This window comes from Orcinus orca, chromosome 2 (assembly GCF_937001465.1).
Source record: "Orcinus orca chromosome 2, mOrcOrc1.1, whole genome shotgun sequence".
NCBI classification, from domain to species: domain Eukaryota; kingdom Metazoa; phylum Chordata; class Mammalia; order Artiodactyla; family Delphinidae; genus Orcinus; species Orcinus orca.
In genome coordinates, this window is record NC_064560.1 from 25,982,717 (window position 1) to 26,001,759 (window position 19,043).

Here is a 19,043-nt window from a genome sequence, read left to right on the forward strand (position 1 = left end):
TAGACAGTTGGGCTGCTATAACAAAATACCACAGATTGGGTGGTTTAGAAACAACTGAAATTTGTTTCTCACTGTTCTGAAAGCTGGAGGTCTGTGATCAGGGTGCCTGTGTGGTCGTGTGAGGGCCCTCTTCCAGGTTACAGGCTTCTCCTTGTATCTTAATGTAGTGGGGGGCAACGGAGCTCTCAGAGTCTCTTATATGATATTATTTAAATCAAATTCATGAAGCCTTCACCATCATGACCTAACCACCACTCCAAGGTCCCACTTTCTAATATCATTACAGTAGAAGTGGGTTTTCCAACATATGAATTTGGGGAGCACACAGATTACAGCAGTGATCTTCAACCTCCATGTCATCATGGTTTTATTTTGCATTCCTCTGAATAGTAACGTAGTTTCATTTTCATACTTCTAATCTCCCTGAGTTTCTGCCTTTGTGAAGTTCCTGTTCAAGACTTTGTCCATTTTTATTAGGTTGTCTTTTGATTTATATGTATGAGATGATTATTATACTGTTAGCCATAGCTGTACAGCAAACTCGCCCCCATTAAGGGGTTTAATGCAGAAATCATTTACGCATCTCATGATTCTGTGGTATGACAATTAGCCTTCATTCAGCTAAGCTGTTCTCTCCTTGGCTGGGCCCTCTCTTGTCTTTGCAGTCAAATGCAGAGCAGCTAGGCAGTGCTGCTTTAGCAGGTGGATTTGGATGTTGTCAGAGGAGCCAGCCCTCTTCTCCATACGGTTTTTCATGTATAGTCGGCTAGACTGTGGCCACTACCCTGGTCTTCATCTCAGCACAGTGGTATGATACCAAGGCAATGAGTGGGAAAAAAAATCCTTGTCATGTCTAGGCTCAGAACTGACTCGCCACTTCTTCTGGCAAATTTCATTGTCCAGTGCAAATTACAGGTCAGGCCAATTCAAGGGGCAGGGAAATATTACCCTGAAAATTTGTTTCTGTCTTTCCATTCAAATTTAGCCCTGTAATACACCTGGAACTGATTTTCTAATATGACATGAAAATGGATATATATACATATACTTAAATAGAAACCTAATGTCCATATTTTCCCACAGATTTTCATTGTCAACTCTGTTGTGTATCAAGTGTCCATAAGTACATTTCTGGCCTCTTTCTTCTAGTTAGCTATTTACTTTGCTGCACTGTCTTATTGTAGTGGAAAATAAGTCTTGCTTTGAAGAATGGTATATTTTTCTTCCTTAAGGATGTCTTGGCTGCTCTTGACTAGCTGTTCTTTTATATAAAATTTAGTATCACTTTACCAACTTCTACAAAAGAAAAAATCTTTAAGTCTTTGGTTCATGTTGCATTGAAACACTAGATCACTTTAGAGAAAACTGATTTCTTTTTAAGATTGAGATTTCCATTCCATGACTATGATACGAATTTCTAATTATTTAGGTGTTCTTTAATATTTTAAATACATTTCATAACTTTCTCTACAAAGGCATTTACATAATCTTTTTTGTTCAATTTATTCATAGAGAATGAGTAAGTTTGATATGGGCTTCTTGGATAGGTTTTCACGGCAGGGGGTTCTCCTTCCAATACTTGCTTAAGCTCAAAGCTGTGTCATACTTAGGGGTGCTGGGAATGAAAAATCAGTGTAATGTTTGGTCAAGTACGAGTATTTTCTCCAGGTTGTCCAACTGCCCCTTTGTCTGGAAAAAGATTTTTGTTTGTTTTCTCTCACAAGTAATTCACTTAGAAAGATTTGGGATTGATGCCTTGCAAGCTGTGTGTGTGTGTGTGTGTGTGTGTGTGTGTGTGTGTGAAATGGAGCAGAAAAGGAGAGGGAGTGGGAAGGAGAGGTGGAGAACCCCGCAGAAGCGTTCCCAGGCTGGTTCACTTGGAAGCTGAGGACAGGCGAGTCTTCCCTGTACTCTCTTCTTGCCTCCATCCAGCTGGAAAGTCCTCCAGTTCCCAGGGGGAGGCCAACTCCTCGGGGAAGAGGTTAATATGATTCTTCCCTTCCTTCCAGGTTCTCGATTTTGAATTAACTCCAGAAGACATGAAAGCAATTGATGGTCTCAACAGTAATGTACGATATTATGATTTACTCTTGTAAGTGACTTGTATATATTTCACACACATTGTTTTCTTTTTTCTTTTTTATTGGAGTATAATTGCTTCACAGCGTTGCATTAGTTTCTGCTGTACAAAGAAGTGAATCAGGTATATGTATACATATATCCCCTTACAGATGAACCTGTTTGCAGGGTAGCAATAGAGACGCAGACGTAGAGAACGGACTTGTGGACACGGGGGTTGGAGGTGGAGGGGTGGGATGAATTGGGAGATTTCGATTGACACATATACACTACCGTGTGTAAAATAGACAGCTAATGGGAACCTGCTGTATAGCACAGGGAGCTCAGTTCAGTACTCTGTGATGACCTAGATGGGTGAGATGGCGGGGTGGGGTGGGAGGGAGGTCCACACACATTGTTTTCTGTAGCATGTAGGTCAGCAGAGAAACTGAGCTTCCCTAACCAGGAAGGCAGGCCTGATTTCCAGTGTAGGAGTAAACCAGGGCTTCCTGTAGACCTCAGACCAGAGGTTTCTTCCAGGGCTCCGTCTCTGACCTAACAGAAATGTGAGCAGGGCCCAGGACAATTCATAAGTAAAATCACCAAAGTTCACATTGTGGTGAATTCACTACCTTATACCCCTCATCTCTGTGCCTGGTGTACTTCCTCTCAGGGCTGACGTACCCATTAGATACAGAAGGCACAGTGCCTACAGCCCACTATTCTTTTAGGGACATAGGAAAAGGTTTCACCTTTATTTTTTTTTAAATCAGGGGAAAATGATTTGTATTAGTAATGACTATGTAACAGTGAATCCAGCCTGGATACATTCATTTTTATCCTAACACAATTGTAAAATATGTTAATATTTGTAAGGAGGAGGAGCCCATAAAGGCCAATGTGCGTCGGTGCTGCGAAGGCACAGTGGGGCATGCTTCCACCCCCTCCCCTAAATGTCTGGTGGCTTTTCTCCCTAACGTGCATTTCTTTCCCGAGACATCATCCATTTCTTCCAAATTTATCTCTTCATTGGACCTTTTTCCCTATTATAACTCCATTTCCTCATCCTTGTAATCTCACCAAACTGAATTAGAATTAGATCATGAACTTAACTGGCCCTCCAGTAAGTGACTGCTGTGTGCTTAGCAGGATACATCCAGATAAGATTGTGTGGGTGTCTCTGGTTTCTTGATTTAAGACTTACCGCAGTGTTGCCCTTGTCCATCAGGAGTCCACCCCCTGGGGAGCCCCTACCTCTTCGACTTTGACTTAATTCACAAACATAGAATTCCATGTTCAATTACTGCAGGAGGATATCAGGACTGAAGAGAAAGAAGACTAATCAAACAGAAATTTGGAAGGGAGTTTAGAGAGAAGGGAATACAAATTATTGATAAAGATACAGTTTCAAATGAAAGATGTCAAAACGCTTTCTCTTGTTTGTAAAGCTATATCATGATTCAGAGAAAGGATATTATACATGAAAAAACAGGTGCAAAGTTACTTTTCTGTACTCAAATCTTTGAAGTATTCTTCTGTGTTCTCCTTATTAGGCTGTGAATGCCTAGACTTACTCATATTTGTGGACTCAGGTCAACAGCATGGCTCCCGGCACATGGACTTGCTCAGAATGCACTCTTTAATGAATTGAATGGAAAAAGACAAACTTAGAAAGAAAAGTAAAAACATGGAAAAAAAGGAAAACAGCAGTAATACTAATTCCTTGATAACCCGTGTTTTAATACATTATAAATTAAGAAAACAGTAATCCCTTTTTATCGGTATAGTTACTTATGTGTACATGATATCTCAAGAGATTAGAAGTTTTTTTAACAGAGCACCCTCTATTTTGGGGGGTGCTCCATGTTTATGTGTTGGATGGATGTGTGAAAAAGATCAGCAAGATTCTTACTGTGATTATTGCCATCATCCAGGGCCAAATGTTCCACCTGGGGCTGAAGTGACCTTAGCATTTCATCTATAGTTCTTAGACCTTCTTAGAAATTGTAATTCCAGCCAAGGTAGATATCACTGTGGCTTTTATGTTGCATGTGAATGTGGGAACTGGATATGAAGATGCAGTTGACATACGCACCGGGAGCCTGCATATATGTATGTTGTAAACGAGTTGGTTGTAAATTTAGAGTTTTAGAGCATCCTAACTGCTTCCACAGAGGAACACTCTCCTTGACAAGTGTGAGACAGAGTTAATAAAATTAATCTCCCTCCTTCTCTTTCAGCATTTCTGATCACCCTGACTATCCATATTCTGAAGAATATTGATTATGAGTGATCCACCATGGTTGTATCAGAATTGATTGATTCTAGGGGTGTGGAGAGAATTGCTATAATCATTGGAGCTAATTAAAATCTGTGTCTCTAGTTTAAAGCTTCTTGCATGTTTTGGTGTGTGTGAAATAATAAAGATTTCAAAGTAAGAATACTCGGGAGGGGGATCAAAAGGCAGAGTCGGAGGATCTTGAACTCACCTTCCTCCATGAAGACATCAAAACTACCACTACATATAGAGTAACTCTCACTGCAAACAACTTGAAGAGTAGCAGAATGGCTCTCTACAACCCAAGCTATCAAGAAAGAACCTCACAGAGCCTAGTATGTGGGCAGGAGAAGCAATGCATTCAGGACCCACACCCCTAGCAGGTGACCCAGAGGAGTATAAACAGGCTCAGGGATTCTCTTTAAAGAGCGAGGGGTACAAGACTCATATTAGGCACCCCAGGTCTGAGGACTGGCACTGGGAAGACGAGCCCCCTTGGCTGGCTTGAAAACCAGTGGGGCTTCCCATAGGGCTGTAAGAAACCAAGACTCCGTTCTTCAAGAGCGTGTACACAAACTTGATTGTTTTCAGTCCCAACAGAGACAGCAGATTGGATTCTGCTTGACGCTCTGGCCGGTCTGCCAGGACTACCTCAGTGCATGCCCAAAGCCTCCTGCTCCATCCCCTCCTGCTCTGGCACTGGTCCCTGCTAAGGCAGAGACAGCCATCACATGCACAGGGAGAAAGTGGTGGCAACTCAGAAGTGTGTCTCCAGCCCCTTGGGCCCTAGCCCTACCCCCAACAGGTCACCAATTGCCATTGAGCCTAGAAGAAGCCTCAGCTCACACCTAACTCTGGCTCTAGTCCCTCTGACTCCAGCCCGATCTCCCAACAAAACAGCAGCTGCCAGCTCACCTAGGGAGAAGACATGAGCTGTGCTCGCTTTAGATCCAGCTCTCCCACCAATGCCACTGGTCACAGGCAGACCACACAGAGATGCTCCCACACAAGGACACACGTTTAGACTCTGGAATAGGTAACTGTTTGCCTAATGTCATAGAGACGAACAGAAAAGACCAAACAAATTAGAAGAAAAACACACATGTTCCAAATGAAATAACAAGATAAAACCTCAGGGAAAAAAACCCTATCGAAAGCGAGATAAATAATTTACCTGATAAAAAACTCAAAGCAATAGTAATAAAAATGCTCACTGAATGTGGGAAGATAGTAGAGGAACACAATGAGAACCTCAAAGAACTAGAAAATATTAAAAAGATCCAATCAGAGATGAAGGATACAGTAACTGAAATACAAAATACACCAGAAGGAATTAACAACAGGTTAGGTGACACAGAAGAACGCTTTCACAACCTGGAAGACAGAATAATGGAAATCACTCAATCAGAGCAGCAATAAAGAATAAATTATTTTTCATAAGAACAGTTTAAGGGACCTCTAGGGTAGCATCAAGTGCACTAACACTTGCATTATAGGGGTCCTAGAAAGAGAAGAAAAGAGAGAAAGAGGCAGAAAATATATTGGATGAAATTATGGCAGAAAAGTTCCCAAATCTGAGAAGGCAAAAGATATCCAGGTGCAGGAATCACAGAGAGTCTCAAACAAGATGAAACCAAAGAGGCCCACAACCAGACATATCATAATTAAAATGGCAAAAGTTAAAAATAGAGAATTCTAAAGGCAGCAAGAGAAAAACAATGAGTCACATACCAGGAAAACCACATCAGGCTATCAGCTGATTTCTCAGTAGAAATACTGCAGGCCAGAAGGGAGTGGCATGATATATTTAAAGTGCTGAAAGGAAAAAAAAAAAAAACCTATGATCAAGGACACTCTACTCAGCAAAATTATCATTCAGAATTGAAGGAGAGCTAAAGAGTTTCCCAGACAAGCAAAAACTGAGTTTATCACCACTAAACTGACCCTACAAGAAATATTAGTGTCTCCCTTAAGTGAAAAGGAAAAGGCTATAACAAGAAATAAGAAAATATAAAAAGGGAAAAATCCCACTAGTAAAGCCAAATGCATAGTAAAGGTGGTGCATCAACCACTTAAATAAACTAGTACAAACTTAAATAAACTAGTACAAATGTAAAAGACTAAATTAAAAAGGGATAGACATGAAGATGTAAAATATGACATCAAAAACACAAAATGTCAGGATGGAGGGGTAAAATGTAGATCTTCTGGAATGTGTTAGAGCTTAAATGATATCAGTATAAAGCAAGTAGATATAGGTATAGGTTGATATATATAAACTTCATGGTAATAATACATCCAAAACCTACAGTAGAGGGCTTCCCTGGTGGCGCAGTGGTTGAGAGTCCGCCTGCCGATGCAGGGGACGTGGGTTCGTGCCCCGGTCTGGGAAGATCCCACATGCCGCGGAGCGGCTGGGCCCGTGAGCCATGGCTGCTGAGCCTGCGCATCTGGAGCCTGCGCTCCGCAATGGGAGAGGCCACAACAGTGAGAGGCCCGCGTACTGCAAAAAAAAATCCAAAACGACAACAAAAATACCACAAGAAAAACCCTACAGTAGATACACAAAAATTAAAGAGAAAGTAACCCAAATATAACACAAATAAAGTTATCAAATCAAAAGGTAACAGACTAAAAGAAGAATAAAAAGACAAGAAAAACTACAAAAACAACCAGAAAACAAGTAACAAAATGGCAATAAGTACAGTACTATCAGTCACTTTAAGTGTCAATGGACTCAATCCTCCAATCAAAAGACATAGAGTGGCTGATTGGATAAAGAAATAAGAACAGTATACATGCTGGCTTCAAGAGCCTCACTCCAGAGCTAAAGACATGCACAGAATGAAAGTCAGGGGGGTGGAAAATATCCTCCATGCAAATGGAGGCAAAAACAAAACAAAAACCTGTTCTAGCAATACCCATATCAGACAAAGTAGACTTTAAAACAAAGTCCATAATAAAAAACAAATAAGGGCATTATATAATGATAAAGGCATCCATCGAAGAAGAGTCTATAACATTTGTGAACAAATATGCATTTAATTTAGAAGTACCTACATATATAAAGCAAATATTAACAGACCTAAATAGAGAAATTGACAGGAATACAATAATAGTAGGGGACTTTAACACTCCACTTACATCGAAGGTTAGGTGATCTAGACAGAAAATCAATAAGGAAAAACTGGACTTAAATGATACATTAGACCAGTTGGACTTAACAGATATTTAAAGGACATTCCATCCAAAAACAGCAGGAAACAAATTCTTTGCAAGTGCACATGGAACATTCTCCAAGATAGATCACATTCTAGGCCACAGAAGAAGTCTCAGTAAATGTAAGATGATGGAAATTGTATCAAGAGGCTTTTCTGATTGCAACATGAAATTAGAAATCAATTATAGAAAGTAAAATTAAACAAACAAACAATAAGTGGAGACTAAGCAATATGCTACTAGAAAACCAATGGTCATTGAAGAAATCAAAGAGGAAATAAAGAAATCCCTTGAGACAAATGAAAACGGACACACAATTTCCAAAATCGCAGCTTAGCATTTTGCTGACATCACTGTACATGTTAAATTTTATTTGGCTTCATAACATTCCATTGTATCAATGTTTCATGATTTCCCTAACTCCTCCCAAATTTATTATAATTTAACTTGTTTACAGGTTTTTCCTTTATGGCTAATGTTGAGCAAGATAATAAATTATATAAAATATTTATCTTTTGGGGGGAGTTACATTGTGATAGTTCTTTAAAAGTTATACACTGGGTGAAAGATATAACCCCTCCAACAGTCTGTTTGCATACTGCAAAAACTATCAATAATTAACCTCCACTAAGCACCTTGCCAGCATGTCTTTTTTTTTGTTACCCTTTTCAGGATTGCACCCTTGTCAGGACTGGATATTCTTATTATAAAGCAAAGAAGAAGAAATGAAATAATTTTTTTCTGATTGAAAAGGTAAAAAAGCAAATTTTCTTTCATTGTGAAGTTTTATTTCTTTACTAAAGTTTAACATTTTGAAAAACACTCATTAATCATTCCTTTAAATTGTGTGTGTGTATGTGTGGTGTAGAGTAGTGTAAGATAGCTAAGTGTTTCAGACGATGTTTGGTCAACAAGGGGCTTCTGGCTTCCCTGGTGGTGCAGTGGTTGAGAGTCTGCCTGCCGATGCAGGGGACACGGGTTCGTGCCCCGGTCCGAGAAGATCCCACATGCCGCGGAGCGGCTAGGCCCGTGAGCTATGGCCGCTGAGCCTGTGCGTCCGGAGCCTGTGCTCCGCAACGGGAGAGGCCACAACAGTGAGAGGCCCGCATACAGCAAAAAAAAAAAAAAAAAAGGGGGCTTCATCATTGGAAAAACAAGAAAGATATTGGTATGTGGAGTTTTCTAGTCCAGCATATGATTAATAATTGTTCAACCTTCTCTTACAATAATTTACAATAATGTAAGTGTATCAGGAATTTAAAATTTACTCATTAAAAATATGAGTTAAAATTTTGCAAAAAATTAATGATGTCTTTATTATTTTATAACACTTTACTTAAGACCACTCTGATAGAAGTACAACCAAGTTAACTGGCTTCAATTCTCTTCTTACTCCATGGGTACGGCTTTAACCTTGCTTCTCCTCCAACATATTTCCTAATAGCTGGTCAGTACAGTTGGGGTGTTACCTCCCATCTGTTGTAACAAATGTCCCACAGTAATGCAAAATGCTAATAACAGGGCAAAGTGGGGGGCGGGGAGAGGGGGTATGAGAACTTGCGGTACCTTGTATACAATTTCCCTGTCACTCTAAAACTACTCTAAAAATAGTCTCTTATTAAAAATAAACAATGTATTGTCCAATTTTTATTCTTTCTAACAGTTTATTACCCTTAATTAAAAAGAAAACTTTTTTGAGAGTCTAAGAGTCAGATTTTGTGATTATCTCATGACAACACCCTTAAAGGATTTGATACACCTGTAGTCAAATTGTCAGTGTTTCTAATAGTTCTCAGGTCTATGGAGGTGAACTGGAATGGGAAATAGGCCATTCTTTTGTCATCATCTACATCTTAGCAAAGTAGGTTAGAAGGTTTCCAGGCTTATTCACATGAGACTGTGTGGAATAGTTTTGGAGAAACTCATTTTCAAAGGGGCATTTCCCTCCTAAGGACAGTGGAATCAGACCTCAAGGAACTTTCCATTTCTGTGAATTTACTTGCTTATCTCTGCTGTTTTGTGGCAGCTCTCTTTGTCCAGACATTTCCTGCCTGCACAGCATTTAGAGATGTCAAAATTCTTTCATAACCTGCACAGCAAAGTAACTATTTCATTCCATGCTGACTTGCAGTACCACAAAGATAAAGAACAGATATTCCCTGGACCTATAGGAAGTTTCAAGATAAAGCCTGAGATGGCATGGCTTATGAATGGCACCCATGCCCAAGGCAGACTGAAAGAATAGCTTTGTGGTTGTAGAACTGAGCCAACTGGGACAAAATTCCTAGTTCGGTGATAATTTCTGTATTTTATTCTTTGGAATCAAAGCTGTCAAAAACAGTCTTTGCCAACAAGAGCCTATGGAAATTGCAATTCCAAACACTATGGGCTTGAGATATCATGGAATTCATTCAAGAGATTCAGCTAGGATACTCCCAGTAAAATACTAAAAGGTCATACCAATATTGGCCTATTTGGAATTGATGTTAGGAAACCTGACATTTGGACTGCAATAATCCTAAATCTTAACATAAGACCTGGAACCACAAGAGTTACCACAAAACCCCAAGACATGCAGGCACAAGATTGTTTCTCAAATGAAAAATAACGATGCACATGAGGGAATCTACCACCATAGAACAGAACCAAAAGATGTAACAAATAGGGAAAAAAATCACACAAGAAGACATAAAAATAATAATGTAATATGAGCATGATGTAAAAATAATGTGGTTTGGCATTCTCAAAGGAAATTAAGAAGGGACAAACATTTATGAAAGCAGAAGAAAACTAAGTAAGTAAAAAAAAAAAAAGACAGATGGGAGAAAGAACTAATTGGAAGTCTTATGAAAAATAAATTATCTGAATGAAAAAAGGAAACCTTCAAAAGATGCAGGAAGCAGATTAGACACAACAGCTGTTAATTTTTATTTAAATGAGTGATTGTTTTTAACGCCTATTTGATGTCTCTTTATCTGGAAGATAGAAATTCTAAACCTGAAATGAGTGAATCAATGAATTTGTCTGTTTGAACCTTCCTTTCCAGTTTAGATGCCTTTTATTTCTTTTTCTTGTCTAACTGAACTGGGTTAAGACTTCCAATACTATGTTGAATAAGAGTGGTGAGAGTGAGCATCCTTGCATTGTTCCTGATCTTAGAGGGATAGTCTTCATTTTTTCACCATTTAGTATAATGTTTGCTGTGGGTTTGTCATATATGGCCTTTATTATGTTCAGGTACATTCCTTTTATACCCATTTTTTTGACAGTTTTTACTATAAATGAGTATTGAATCTTAGATGCATTTTCTGCATCTATTGAGATGAACATATGGTTTCCATCCTTCATTTTGTTAACATGGTGAATCATTGTTTTATTTGTGAATATTGAATCATCCTTGCATCCCTGGAATAAATCCCACTTGATCATGATGTATGATCCTCTTAATGTATCGTTGTATTCAGTTTGCTAATATTTTTCTGAGGATTTTTGTATCTATGTTTATCAGAGATATTGGCCTGTAATTTTCTTTTTTTTTATGTTGTCCTTGTCTGGTCTGATATCAGGGTAATGTTGGCCTCATAAAATGAGTTAGGAAGTGTTCCCAATTTTTTCTAAGATTGTGAGAAGGATAGGAGTTAAATATTTTTGAATGTTTGGTAGAATTCACCTGTGAAGCTGTATGGTCCTGGATTTTTGTTTCTTGGGAGGTTTTTGATTACTCTTTCGATCTCTTTGCTAGTGATCAGTTTATTCAAATTTTCTATTTCATCATAATTCAGTCTGAGAAGGTTGCGTGATTCTAAGAATTTGTGCATTTCTTCTAGGTTGTCCAATATGTTGTCATATAACTGCTCATAATATTCTCTTATAATCCATTGAATTTCTGTGATATCTGTTGTTATTTCTCCTCTTTTTTTCTGATTTTATTTATCAGAGACTTCTCTTTTTTTCTTAGTCTAGTTAAAAGCTTGTCAATTTTGTTTATCTTTCCAAAGAACTAGCTCTTAGTCACTGATATTTCTGTTGTCTTTTTAGTCTGTATTTCACTTAGCTCTGATTTTTATTTTCTTCCTTCTACTGACTTTGGGCTTCATTTGTTCTAGTTTTTTAGTTCCTTTAGGTATAAGTTTAGTTTGTTTATTTGAGATTTTTCTCATTTCTTGAGGTGGATCTGTATTGCCATAAACTTCCCTCCTGTTACCACTTTTGCTGCATCCCATAGATTTTGGTACACTGTATTCTCATTTTCATTTGTCTTCAGGTAATTTTTGATTTCTTCATTGAAAAGAAGAAATCAAAACTTGTTTACTAGCATGTTGTTCAGTCTCCACATATTTGTGATTTTTCTAGCTTTCTTGTTGTAGCTGATTTCTAGCTTCAGACCATAGTTATCAGAAAAGATGTTTGATATGATTTCAATCTTCTTAAATTTATTGAAATTTATTTTGTGTCCCAACATATGGTCTGTCTTTGAGAAAGTCCCATGTGCACTTGAGAAGAATGTGTATTCTGCTGCATTTGGATGGAATGTTCTGTACAAATTTATCAAATCCATCTGGTCTTATGTTTAATTTAAGGCCTCTGTTTCCTTGTTGACTTTATGTCTGGATGACCTATTCATTGACATAAGTGAGGTGTTAGCTATTATTGTGCTGCCATCAATTCCTCCCTTTAGGTCTGTTAATAATTTATGTGTTTTGTTGCTCCTATGTTGGGTGCATATATATTAATCACTGTTATGTCTTTGTGATGAATTGTTCCCTTTATCATTATATAATGTCCGTCTTTGTCTCTTGTTACCTTTTTAAGCTTGAGGTCTATTTCCTCTGATATGAGTGTGGCTACACCTGCTTTCTTTTGGCCGCTATTTGCTTGGAGTATCATTTTCCAACCCTTCACTTTTAGCCTGTGTTTGCTTTTAGAGCTGAGGTGAGTCTCCGGGAGGTAGCATATAGATGGGTCTGGTTTTTAATCCAGCCAGCCACTGTGTGTCTTTTGATTGGTGAATTCAATCCATTTACATTTAGGGTGATTATTGGTAGATGAGGACTTAGTAATGCCATGTTATCTTTTGTTTTCTCATTGCTCTATATCTCCATTCTTTCTTTTTTCTTGTGTTCTGTCTCCCATTTTGGTTTGGTGGTTTTCTATGGTGTTTTTCAGTTTCTTTCTTTTTTTTTAAATGTTTCATGTCTCTGCTCTGGGTTTATGTTTTGTGGTTACCACGAGGTTTGCATACAACATCTCATAGATAAAATAGTCCTTTTCCTGCTGATAGCATCTATTTTCATTTGCCTATACAAGTTCTGTTCTTTTCCACTTCCCTTTTATGTTTTTCTTGCCTCAAATTATCCCGTTTATGTTGTGAGTTTGTTACCAAATTGAAGTAGCTATAGTTATTTTTTCAGCTTTTTCCCCCTTTTAACCTTTATGCTATAATAAAGCATTTTTAAAAAACCTATTCTGATATAGAGTTTAAACTTTCTGATTAACTCTGTCTATCACCTTGCTTAAAGTTTTGCCTTTTTGTTTCTGGTACAAGAGCTCCTTTTGACATTTCTTGTAAAGCAGGAAAATTTGATGAACGTCCTCAACTTTTGTTTGTCTGTGAAAATCTTTATTTTGCCTTCATATTTGAATGATAACTTTGCTGGGTATTCTTGGCTGACAGTTTTTATCTTTCAGTATTTTGAAAATGTCATTCCACCCTTCTCCCTTCCCCCCAGCCTATTAAGTTTCTGTTGAGAAATCTGCTGATAGCCTAATGGAGGTTCCTTTGTAGGTTACCATCCTTTGTTCCCTGGCTGCCATTTTCTTTGTTGTTGACTTTTGACAGGTTTTTTTTTTTTTTTGCGGTACGCGGGCCTCTCACTGCTGCGGCCTCTCCCGTTGCAGAGCACAGGCTCCAGACGCCCAGGCTCAGCGGCCATGGCTCACAGGCCCAGCTGCTCCGCGGCATGTGAGATCTTCCTGGACCGGGGCATGAACCCGTGTCCCCTGCATCGGCAGGTGGACTCTCAACCACTGCGCCACCAGGGAAGCCCTGACAGTTTTAATATAACCTTGGAGAAGGTCTTTTTGCAAATATAGCATGGGCTGATTAACTGAGTCCCCTACTTATTTTCCCAGAGTCTTGGTGAATCCAAGAGCCCTGTAACCCCACCCACCACAATGGATTGTCGTAGATGCAGAGGGAAGAAAGAGAAAAGAAGGTGTGAAGGATTTTCAGAGGACTTCCTCCCCTTAGTGGTCAGGGGTGAAAAGTTAACCAATGAAATAACATTTTTCTCATTGCTCACATGATTCATATCATGGTATCAGTAGTTTTATCTCTATAAATGACAGCCTAATTGTACCCATATTAGGACAGTCAATACTTTCCAATGGAATATACTGTCTGGGTAAATTCTGCATTTCCAGATCAGACTCAGAGCTGTTCCTGAAAGAAAGATTCATGGCTGTTTTCACATTTCGAGAAGGGTTAGTGTTTGCCATGTGGAACATCAGAGATGATTTTGTTCCCTTTCTCTAATATTTAAAACTGTGCCTGACTGTTTCCTCTTTGATTGTAATACATAATTTTGTGTATGACTTTAATTGTGGCATAGAGAGATTCAAAAACAGTGTGGTGCCAATCAGCACCTATGTGTAAGTTTTGCAAACAAAAATCAAGGGCAGATGAGCACATAAATACCTTCCCAGTGTCCTCTGGGAAACTGTCTCAGTGTTTACGTCTGCTTTTTCACATTCAAGGTTGGATATATACTAGATATCCACTTAGAGGTAAGTACCAAAATCTTTACATAGAGGAAATAATTCTCTGAAGTCAGGGATTCTCCCTTTCTTGGTGTGGAACCATGTCCAGTAACTCAACAGTGAATTATAGTACATACCTCTTGGTCTTTTTTTTTTTTAACAACATTTCACAACATTTACAATATTGTGTCAGTTTCAGGTGTACTGCTAAGTGAATCTGTTATACATATACATATATCCACTCTTTTTTTGATTATTTTCCCATATAGGTTATAACAGAGTATTGAGTAGAGTTCTCTGTGCTATACAGTAGGTCCTTGCTAGTTATCTATCTTATATATAGTAGTGTGTACGTGTCACCTCTTGGTCTTTTAAGTGATTATATTGACTGGTTTATCCTTTGCTGTCTCTGTAATTTGATATTGCTTACTGAATTATTTTATTTATACATAAAGAAAAAAGATAAGTATATAATTTTAAATATATACATAAATGATCATATATTTGCTTTTTTTTTTTTTTTTTTTTTTTCCGGTACGCGGTCCTCTCACTGTTGTGGCCTCTCCTGTCGTGGAGCACAGGCTCCGGACGCGCAGGCTCAGCGGCCATGGCTCACGGGCCCAGCCGCTCCCTCTCAACCACTGTGCCACCAGGGAAGCCCCATATATTTGCTTTTTCGTTGAATTTTTTTCTTTTTGCCCTTTTTGTCCCCCATGCCCTCTTTTTCCCCCTTCACTCGTTTCAGCAACACTTCACAATAATGAATGTTAACAGCTTAATATGCACTTCCTATATTTTCTCCAGGCTCGTATAATATATACCTATGTATACATTTATATACACAAACATATATGTATGTATATACGTACACATATACAACATATGGAAATTATTTGTCATGTTTTAACAAAACCAGATCCTGTGTTCAGCACATGGAAACCACACTAGTGATCCACGGTTGGTTGAATCTACAGAGGCAGAACTGCAGATATAAAAGGGAGACTGCAAAGTTATATGTGGATTTTCAACAGTGCTTGGGTTGGCGCCCCTAACCCCTGCATTGTTGGAGGGTTAACTATATATATACGGTGTATTTGTCTTCTATTCCATCAATGACAAAAGTCTTTAGTACATTCTAGTAAATTTTTTTTACTAGAATCTCTGTATTTGTTAATATATTTGCATCTTCCAAGATGTTTTTACTATAGTCAATTCTAAACTATGTATATTTTCAGTAACATCTTTTTTTTTTCAAATTAGCAGGGCTTTTTTTATTAATTAATTAATTTATTTTTGCTGTGTTGGGTCTTCGTTTCTGTGCGAGAGCTTTCTCTAGTTGTGGCAAGCGGGGGCCACTCGTCATCGCAGTGCGCGGGCCTCTCACTATCGCGGCCTCTCTTGTTTCAGAGCACAGGCTCCAGACGCGCAGGCTCAGCAGCTGTGGCTCACGGGCCTAGTTGCTCTGCGGCATGTGGGATCCTCCCAGACCAGGGCTCGAACCCGTGTTCCCTGCATTAGCAGGCAGATTCTCAACCGCTGCACCACCAGGGAAGCCCCGCAGTAACATCTTTTTCATTATCAGATTTTAATGAAATGATATTAGTATTTTGCAACACAAAAATTAGTGGGGATTTTTTTGAAAATTAACTTTATTTCTATCTTACCAGATCTTAGAGTAAAACAGTACTTTCAGAGATCAACCCAAAGAATTTATAGAGTGTCCTCAGGAAAAATGGCAGAATTGGAAGCACCAGGAATCCATCTCTCTACCTTGACAAAAGTTATGTTGGTAGAATCTGTCTGAAGTAAATATTTCAGAACTCTAGAATCTATTTGAAGGCTTGCTGCATCCAGAGCAAAGCTTGGCTGGTAAATTGCAGTTAGTACCGGTCAGTTACAGCCCTCAGGGTGGTGTTTACCCACCGCCCACCGTCCAGACCTGGGACAGGCAGCTGTGAGGAAGGAAACCGAGGTTCTGGTGTGATTTGCTGGATCCAGGGTGGGAAATAAGGAGCTTGTCTTCCACATATCAGTGTTCTGTGTTCCAACGGTAGGTTGTTGCTCTGCTTGATGAAGTACAAACAAGGCTGCTGCCATTATTTTATACCTCACAAGCTGAAGTGGCTTCCCAGGGATCTAAACAAGCCATTTCTGCTTTGGGGGGCATTCAGAAAACACTTGTTTAAGGCATTAGCTTTCTGGAGGGGGTAGTGTCGATTTATGGCCCCTGTAGGCTACTTAGCTGTACCAAACAGATGACAACGCAGTGATATTACAGAGTAGTTTAGCCAAATTCTCAACAAAGCCATATATGAAAAAAGTCAAGGTAACATCATACTCAATGGTATGATGAAAGACTGAAAGCTTTCCTCCTAAGATCGAGAATGAAAGAGGATGCCTATTTTTACCTCAGCTATCCAGCATCATACTGGACATTCTAGCCAGAGCCATCAGACAAGAAAAAGAAATAAAAGCCATCCAAATTGGAAAGAAAGGGGTAAACTATCTCTGATCACAGATGACATGATTCAACATACAGAAAACCCCAAAGAGTTCACAAGAAAACTACTAGAGCTAATAAATTCAGCAGAGTTGTAGGGTACAAGGTAAATACAGATAAACACACAATCAGTTGTGGTTCTATACATCAACACTGAACAAGCCAAAAGGAAAATTTGTAACAGGTATATTGTTTTTGTTGGTTCTGGGTATAGATAGTGGTGGTGGTTCCACATCATTGTGAATATATTTAATGCCACTGGATTGTACACTTAAGGGTGGTTAAAATGAAAAATATTATGTATATTTCATCACAATTAAAAGATAATAATCTACGGAAAGATAATTATAGATATTATAATAATGTCAGCTAATTGTGTAGAGCAGAGATCCACAAACCATGACCTGCAGGCACAGCTCACTGCCTGGTTTTGAATAGTCCATGAGGTAAAAATGGTTTATACATTTTTCTAACAGCTGAAAAATCCAAAAGAAAAATAATATTTCATGACATATAAACTTACGTGAATTTCGGGCTTCCCTGGTGGCGCAGTGGTTGAGAATCCACCTGCCGATGCAGGGGACATGGATTCGTGCCCTGGTCCGGGAAGATCCCATATGCCGCAGAGCTGCTAGGCCCGTGAGCCATGGCCGTTGAGCCTGTGCGTCTGGAGCCTGTGCTCCACAATGGGAGAGGCCACAACAGTGAGAGGCCTGCGTACTGCCAAAAAAAAAAAAATTATGTGAATTTCAACTTTAAGTATTCATAAAGGGTTTTTTTGAGCAAAAAATTAGCCCAAATTGCTGAATTTAGATGATTGATTTATGTTTAGTAGGGCCCTAGTATGGTTGACTCTCTGAGAATGATTCAAATCCAAGCCACTGATTATCAAACGAACTTCTCTTTTTATGGTAAAGCTTCACTTTCTATATGCTTTTTAAAATGTCCATGCATTTTGTCCTTCTCACAGGTTTTAGTATTGTTGCAATACTGGTATCTCCTGAATTGACATGACTTTTAGAGTTTCCATTTATCAGTGTTATATAACCCTTTATATTTAATTACCTCTCTTCCATGCTGTTGAACTCTTCTGGTACTTGGAGAATGTGACTGGCCATTAAAGTGTTTAACTTTCATTTCGTGTGAATAATTACAGATGGGATTGATTGTTCCTGTACTCGGCACAGTTTTAGTACTGATTGGATTGCTTTCAATTTCCTGCTTACGAAAACAAAGTACACAACTCTACTTTATAATCTGACATTAGTATAGAAGAGAAATTACTCATTTAGATGAAGAGAAATTACTACACTTCCCTTCCCTAACATTAAAATCAGTGATAACTTAGATGTATATTTTTGTTCATCCTTCTTTTGTATTTCAACTGCCTTTTCCTGAACTTCATCTTAATTTTCTTTTCAGTATAATTATGAATTCATGGCTTTCCATAGACTCAACTTTTTCCAAATAACAATATTAATAACATTGCTTTCATTTTCGAATTGTCATAATTTCCAGCAGAATTCCCTCAGCAGATGCCATTTGTTACTAGTTGTTGTTGGCGCCAACGTAACCACCCCCGATTTTTGGCAACAACATAATATTCAGCCCTGTCCTAAATTTTCCTGATGCAAGATAAAAATAACCACTCTCTAAGAAGACAGATTTCTTTTAGAGGGAAATAGACTCTGGTCATTAGTATTGCACATGTGCTACTGGATATTATTTGCATCTTTTAGGAGAAATGGAGCTGGAAACATTATTTCAAAGGCATGAATTCATATAATTTTTCTAATTTAATATGTATGTTTCTTACAGCGTGAAGGAGTTGTTTAAAGGAAATTAAAATAAAATGGAGGAATAAGCAGGCAAATAGGAACTCAGGTTTAAAGAATGTTGAGAATAAGTACTGAGAGGAGAACTGCAGAGAGGCTGAATCAAGGAGGTCTGTATCAAAGTCCACAAAATTAGGGTATTCCCTAATTGTACGTTCCTTGGTGTGACCTGTGGAACAAAGGGAAGTTACCAGTAGCTGAGCTGGCTTTGTGAAAGCTTAAAGGTTGCTGAAGAATTTCTAAACTCAGGAAGACAGGGGGACTTCCCTGGTGGTACAGTGGTAAAGACTCGGCACTTCCACTGCAGGGAGTGCAGGTTCAATCCCTGGTCAGGGAACTAGGATCCCGCCTGCCATGTGGCGAGGCCAAAAATAAATAAATAAATAAATAAATA

General features: G+C 38.6%; 2 protein-coding genes and 1 long non-coding RNA gene across 9 annotated transcripts in view; 2 read left to right on the plus strand and 1 right to left on the minus strand.

Annotated features, from left to right (window-relative positions):
* The window catches only part of LOC101273575 (dihydrodiol dehydrogenase 3), a 42,081-nt gene extending 33,773 nt beyond the window's left edge, over positions 1–8,308 (plus strand). For 4 of the 7 annotated variants that reach the window (XM_049705301.1, XM_033409094.2, XM_033409096.2 and 1 more), the window contains 2 exons: positions 2,010–2,092; positions 8,228–8,308. In XM_049705301.1, coding sequence (XP_049561258.1) covers positions 2,010–2,092; positions 8,228–8,300 — 156 coding nt within the window. In that variant the 3' untranslated portion in view covers positions 8,301–8,308. Of the gene's footprint in view, positions 1–2,009; positions 2,093–4,298; positions 4,441–8,227 lie in introns of those variants that run through there. The other 3 variants (XM_033409092.2, XM_004281682.3, XM_033409093.2) reach the window with 2 other exon arrangements.
* LOC125963376 (uncharacterized) lies at positions 2,101–19,041 on the minus strand. The gene is made up of 3 exons (XR_007475257.1): positions 17,338–19,041; positions 3,263–6,151; positions 2,101–2,613 (listed from the first exon to the last, which is right to left on the minus strand). It is a non-coding gene; the product is annotated as an uncharacterized LOC125963376 (long non-coding RNA).
* The window catches only part of LOC101281536 (aldo-keto reductase family 1 member C3-like), a 28,525-nt gene continuing 17,709 nt past the window's right edge, over positions 8,228–19,043 (plus strand). Inside the window, exon 1 of the mRNA XM_033409098.2 lies at positions 8,228–8,308. The gene's annotated coding sequence lies outside the window, so the exon portion shown is untranslated. The remainder of the gene's footprint in view (positions 8,309–19,043) is intronic.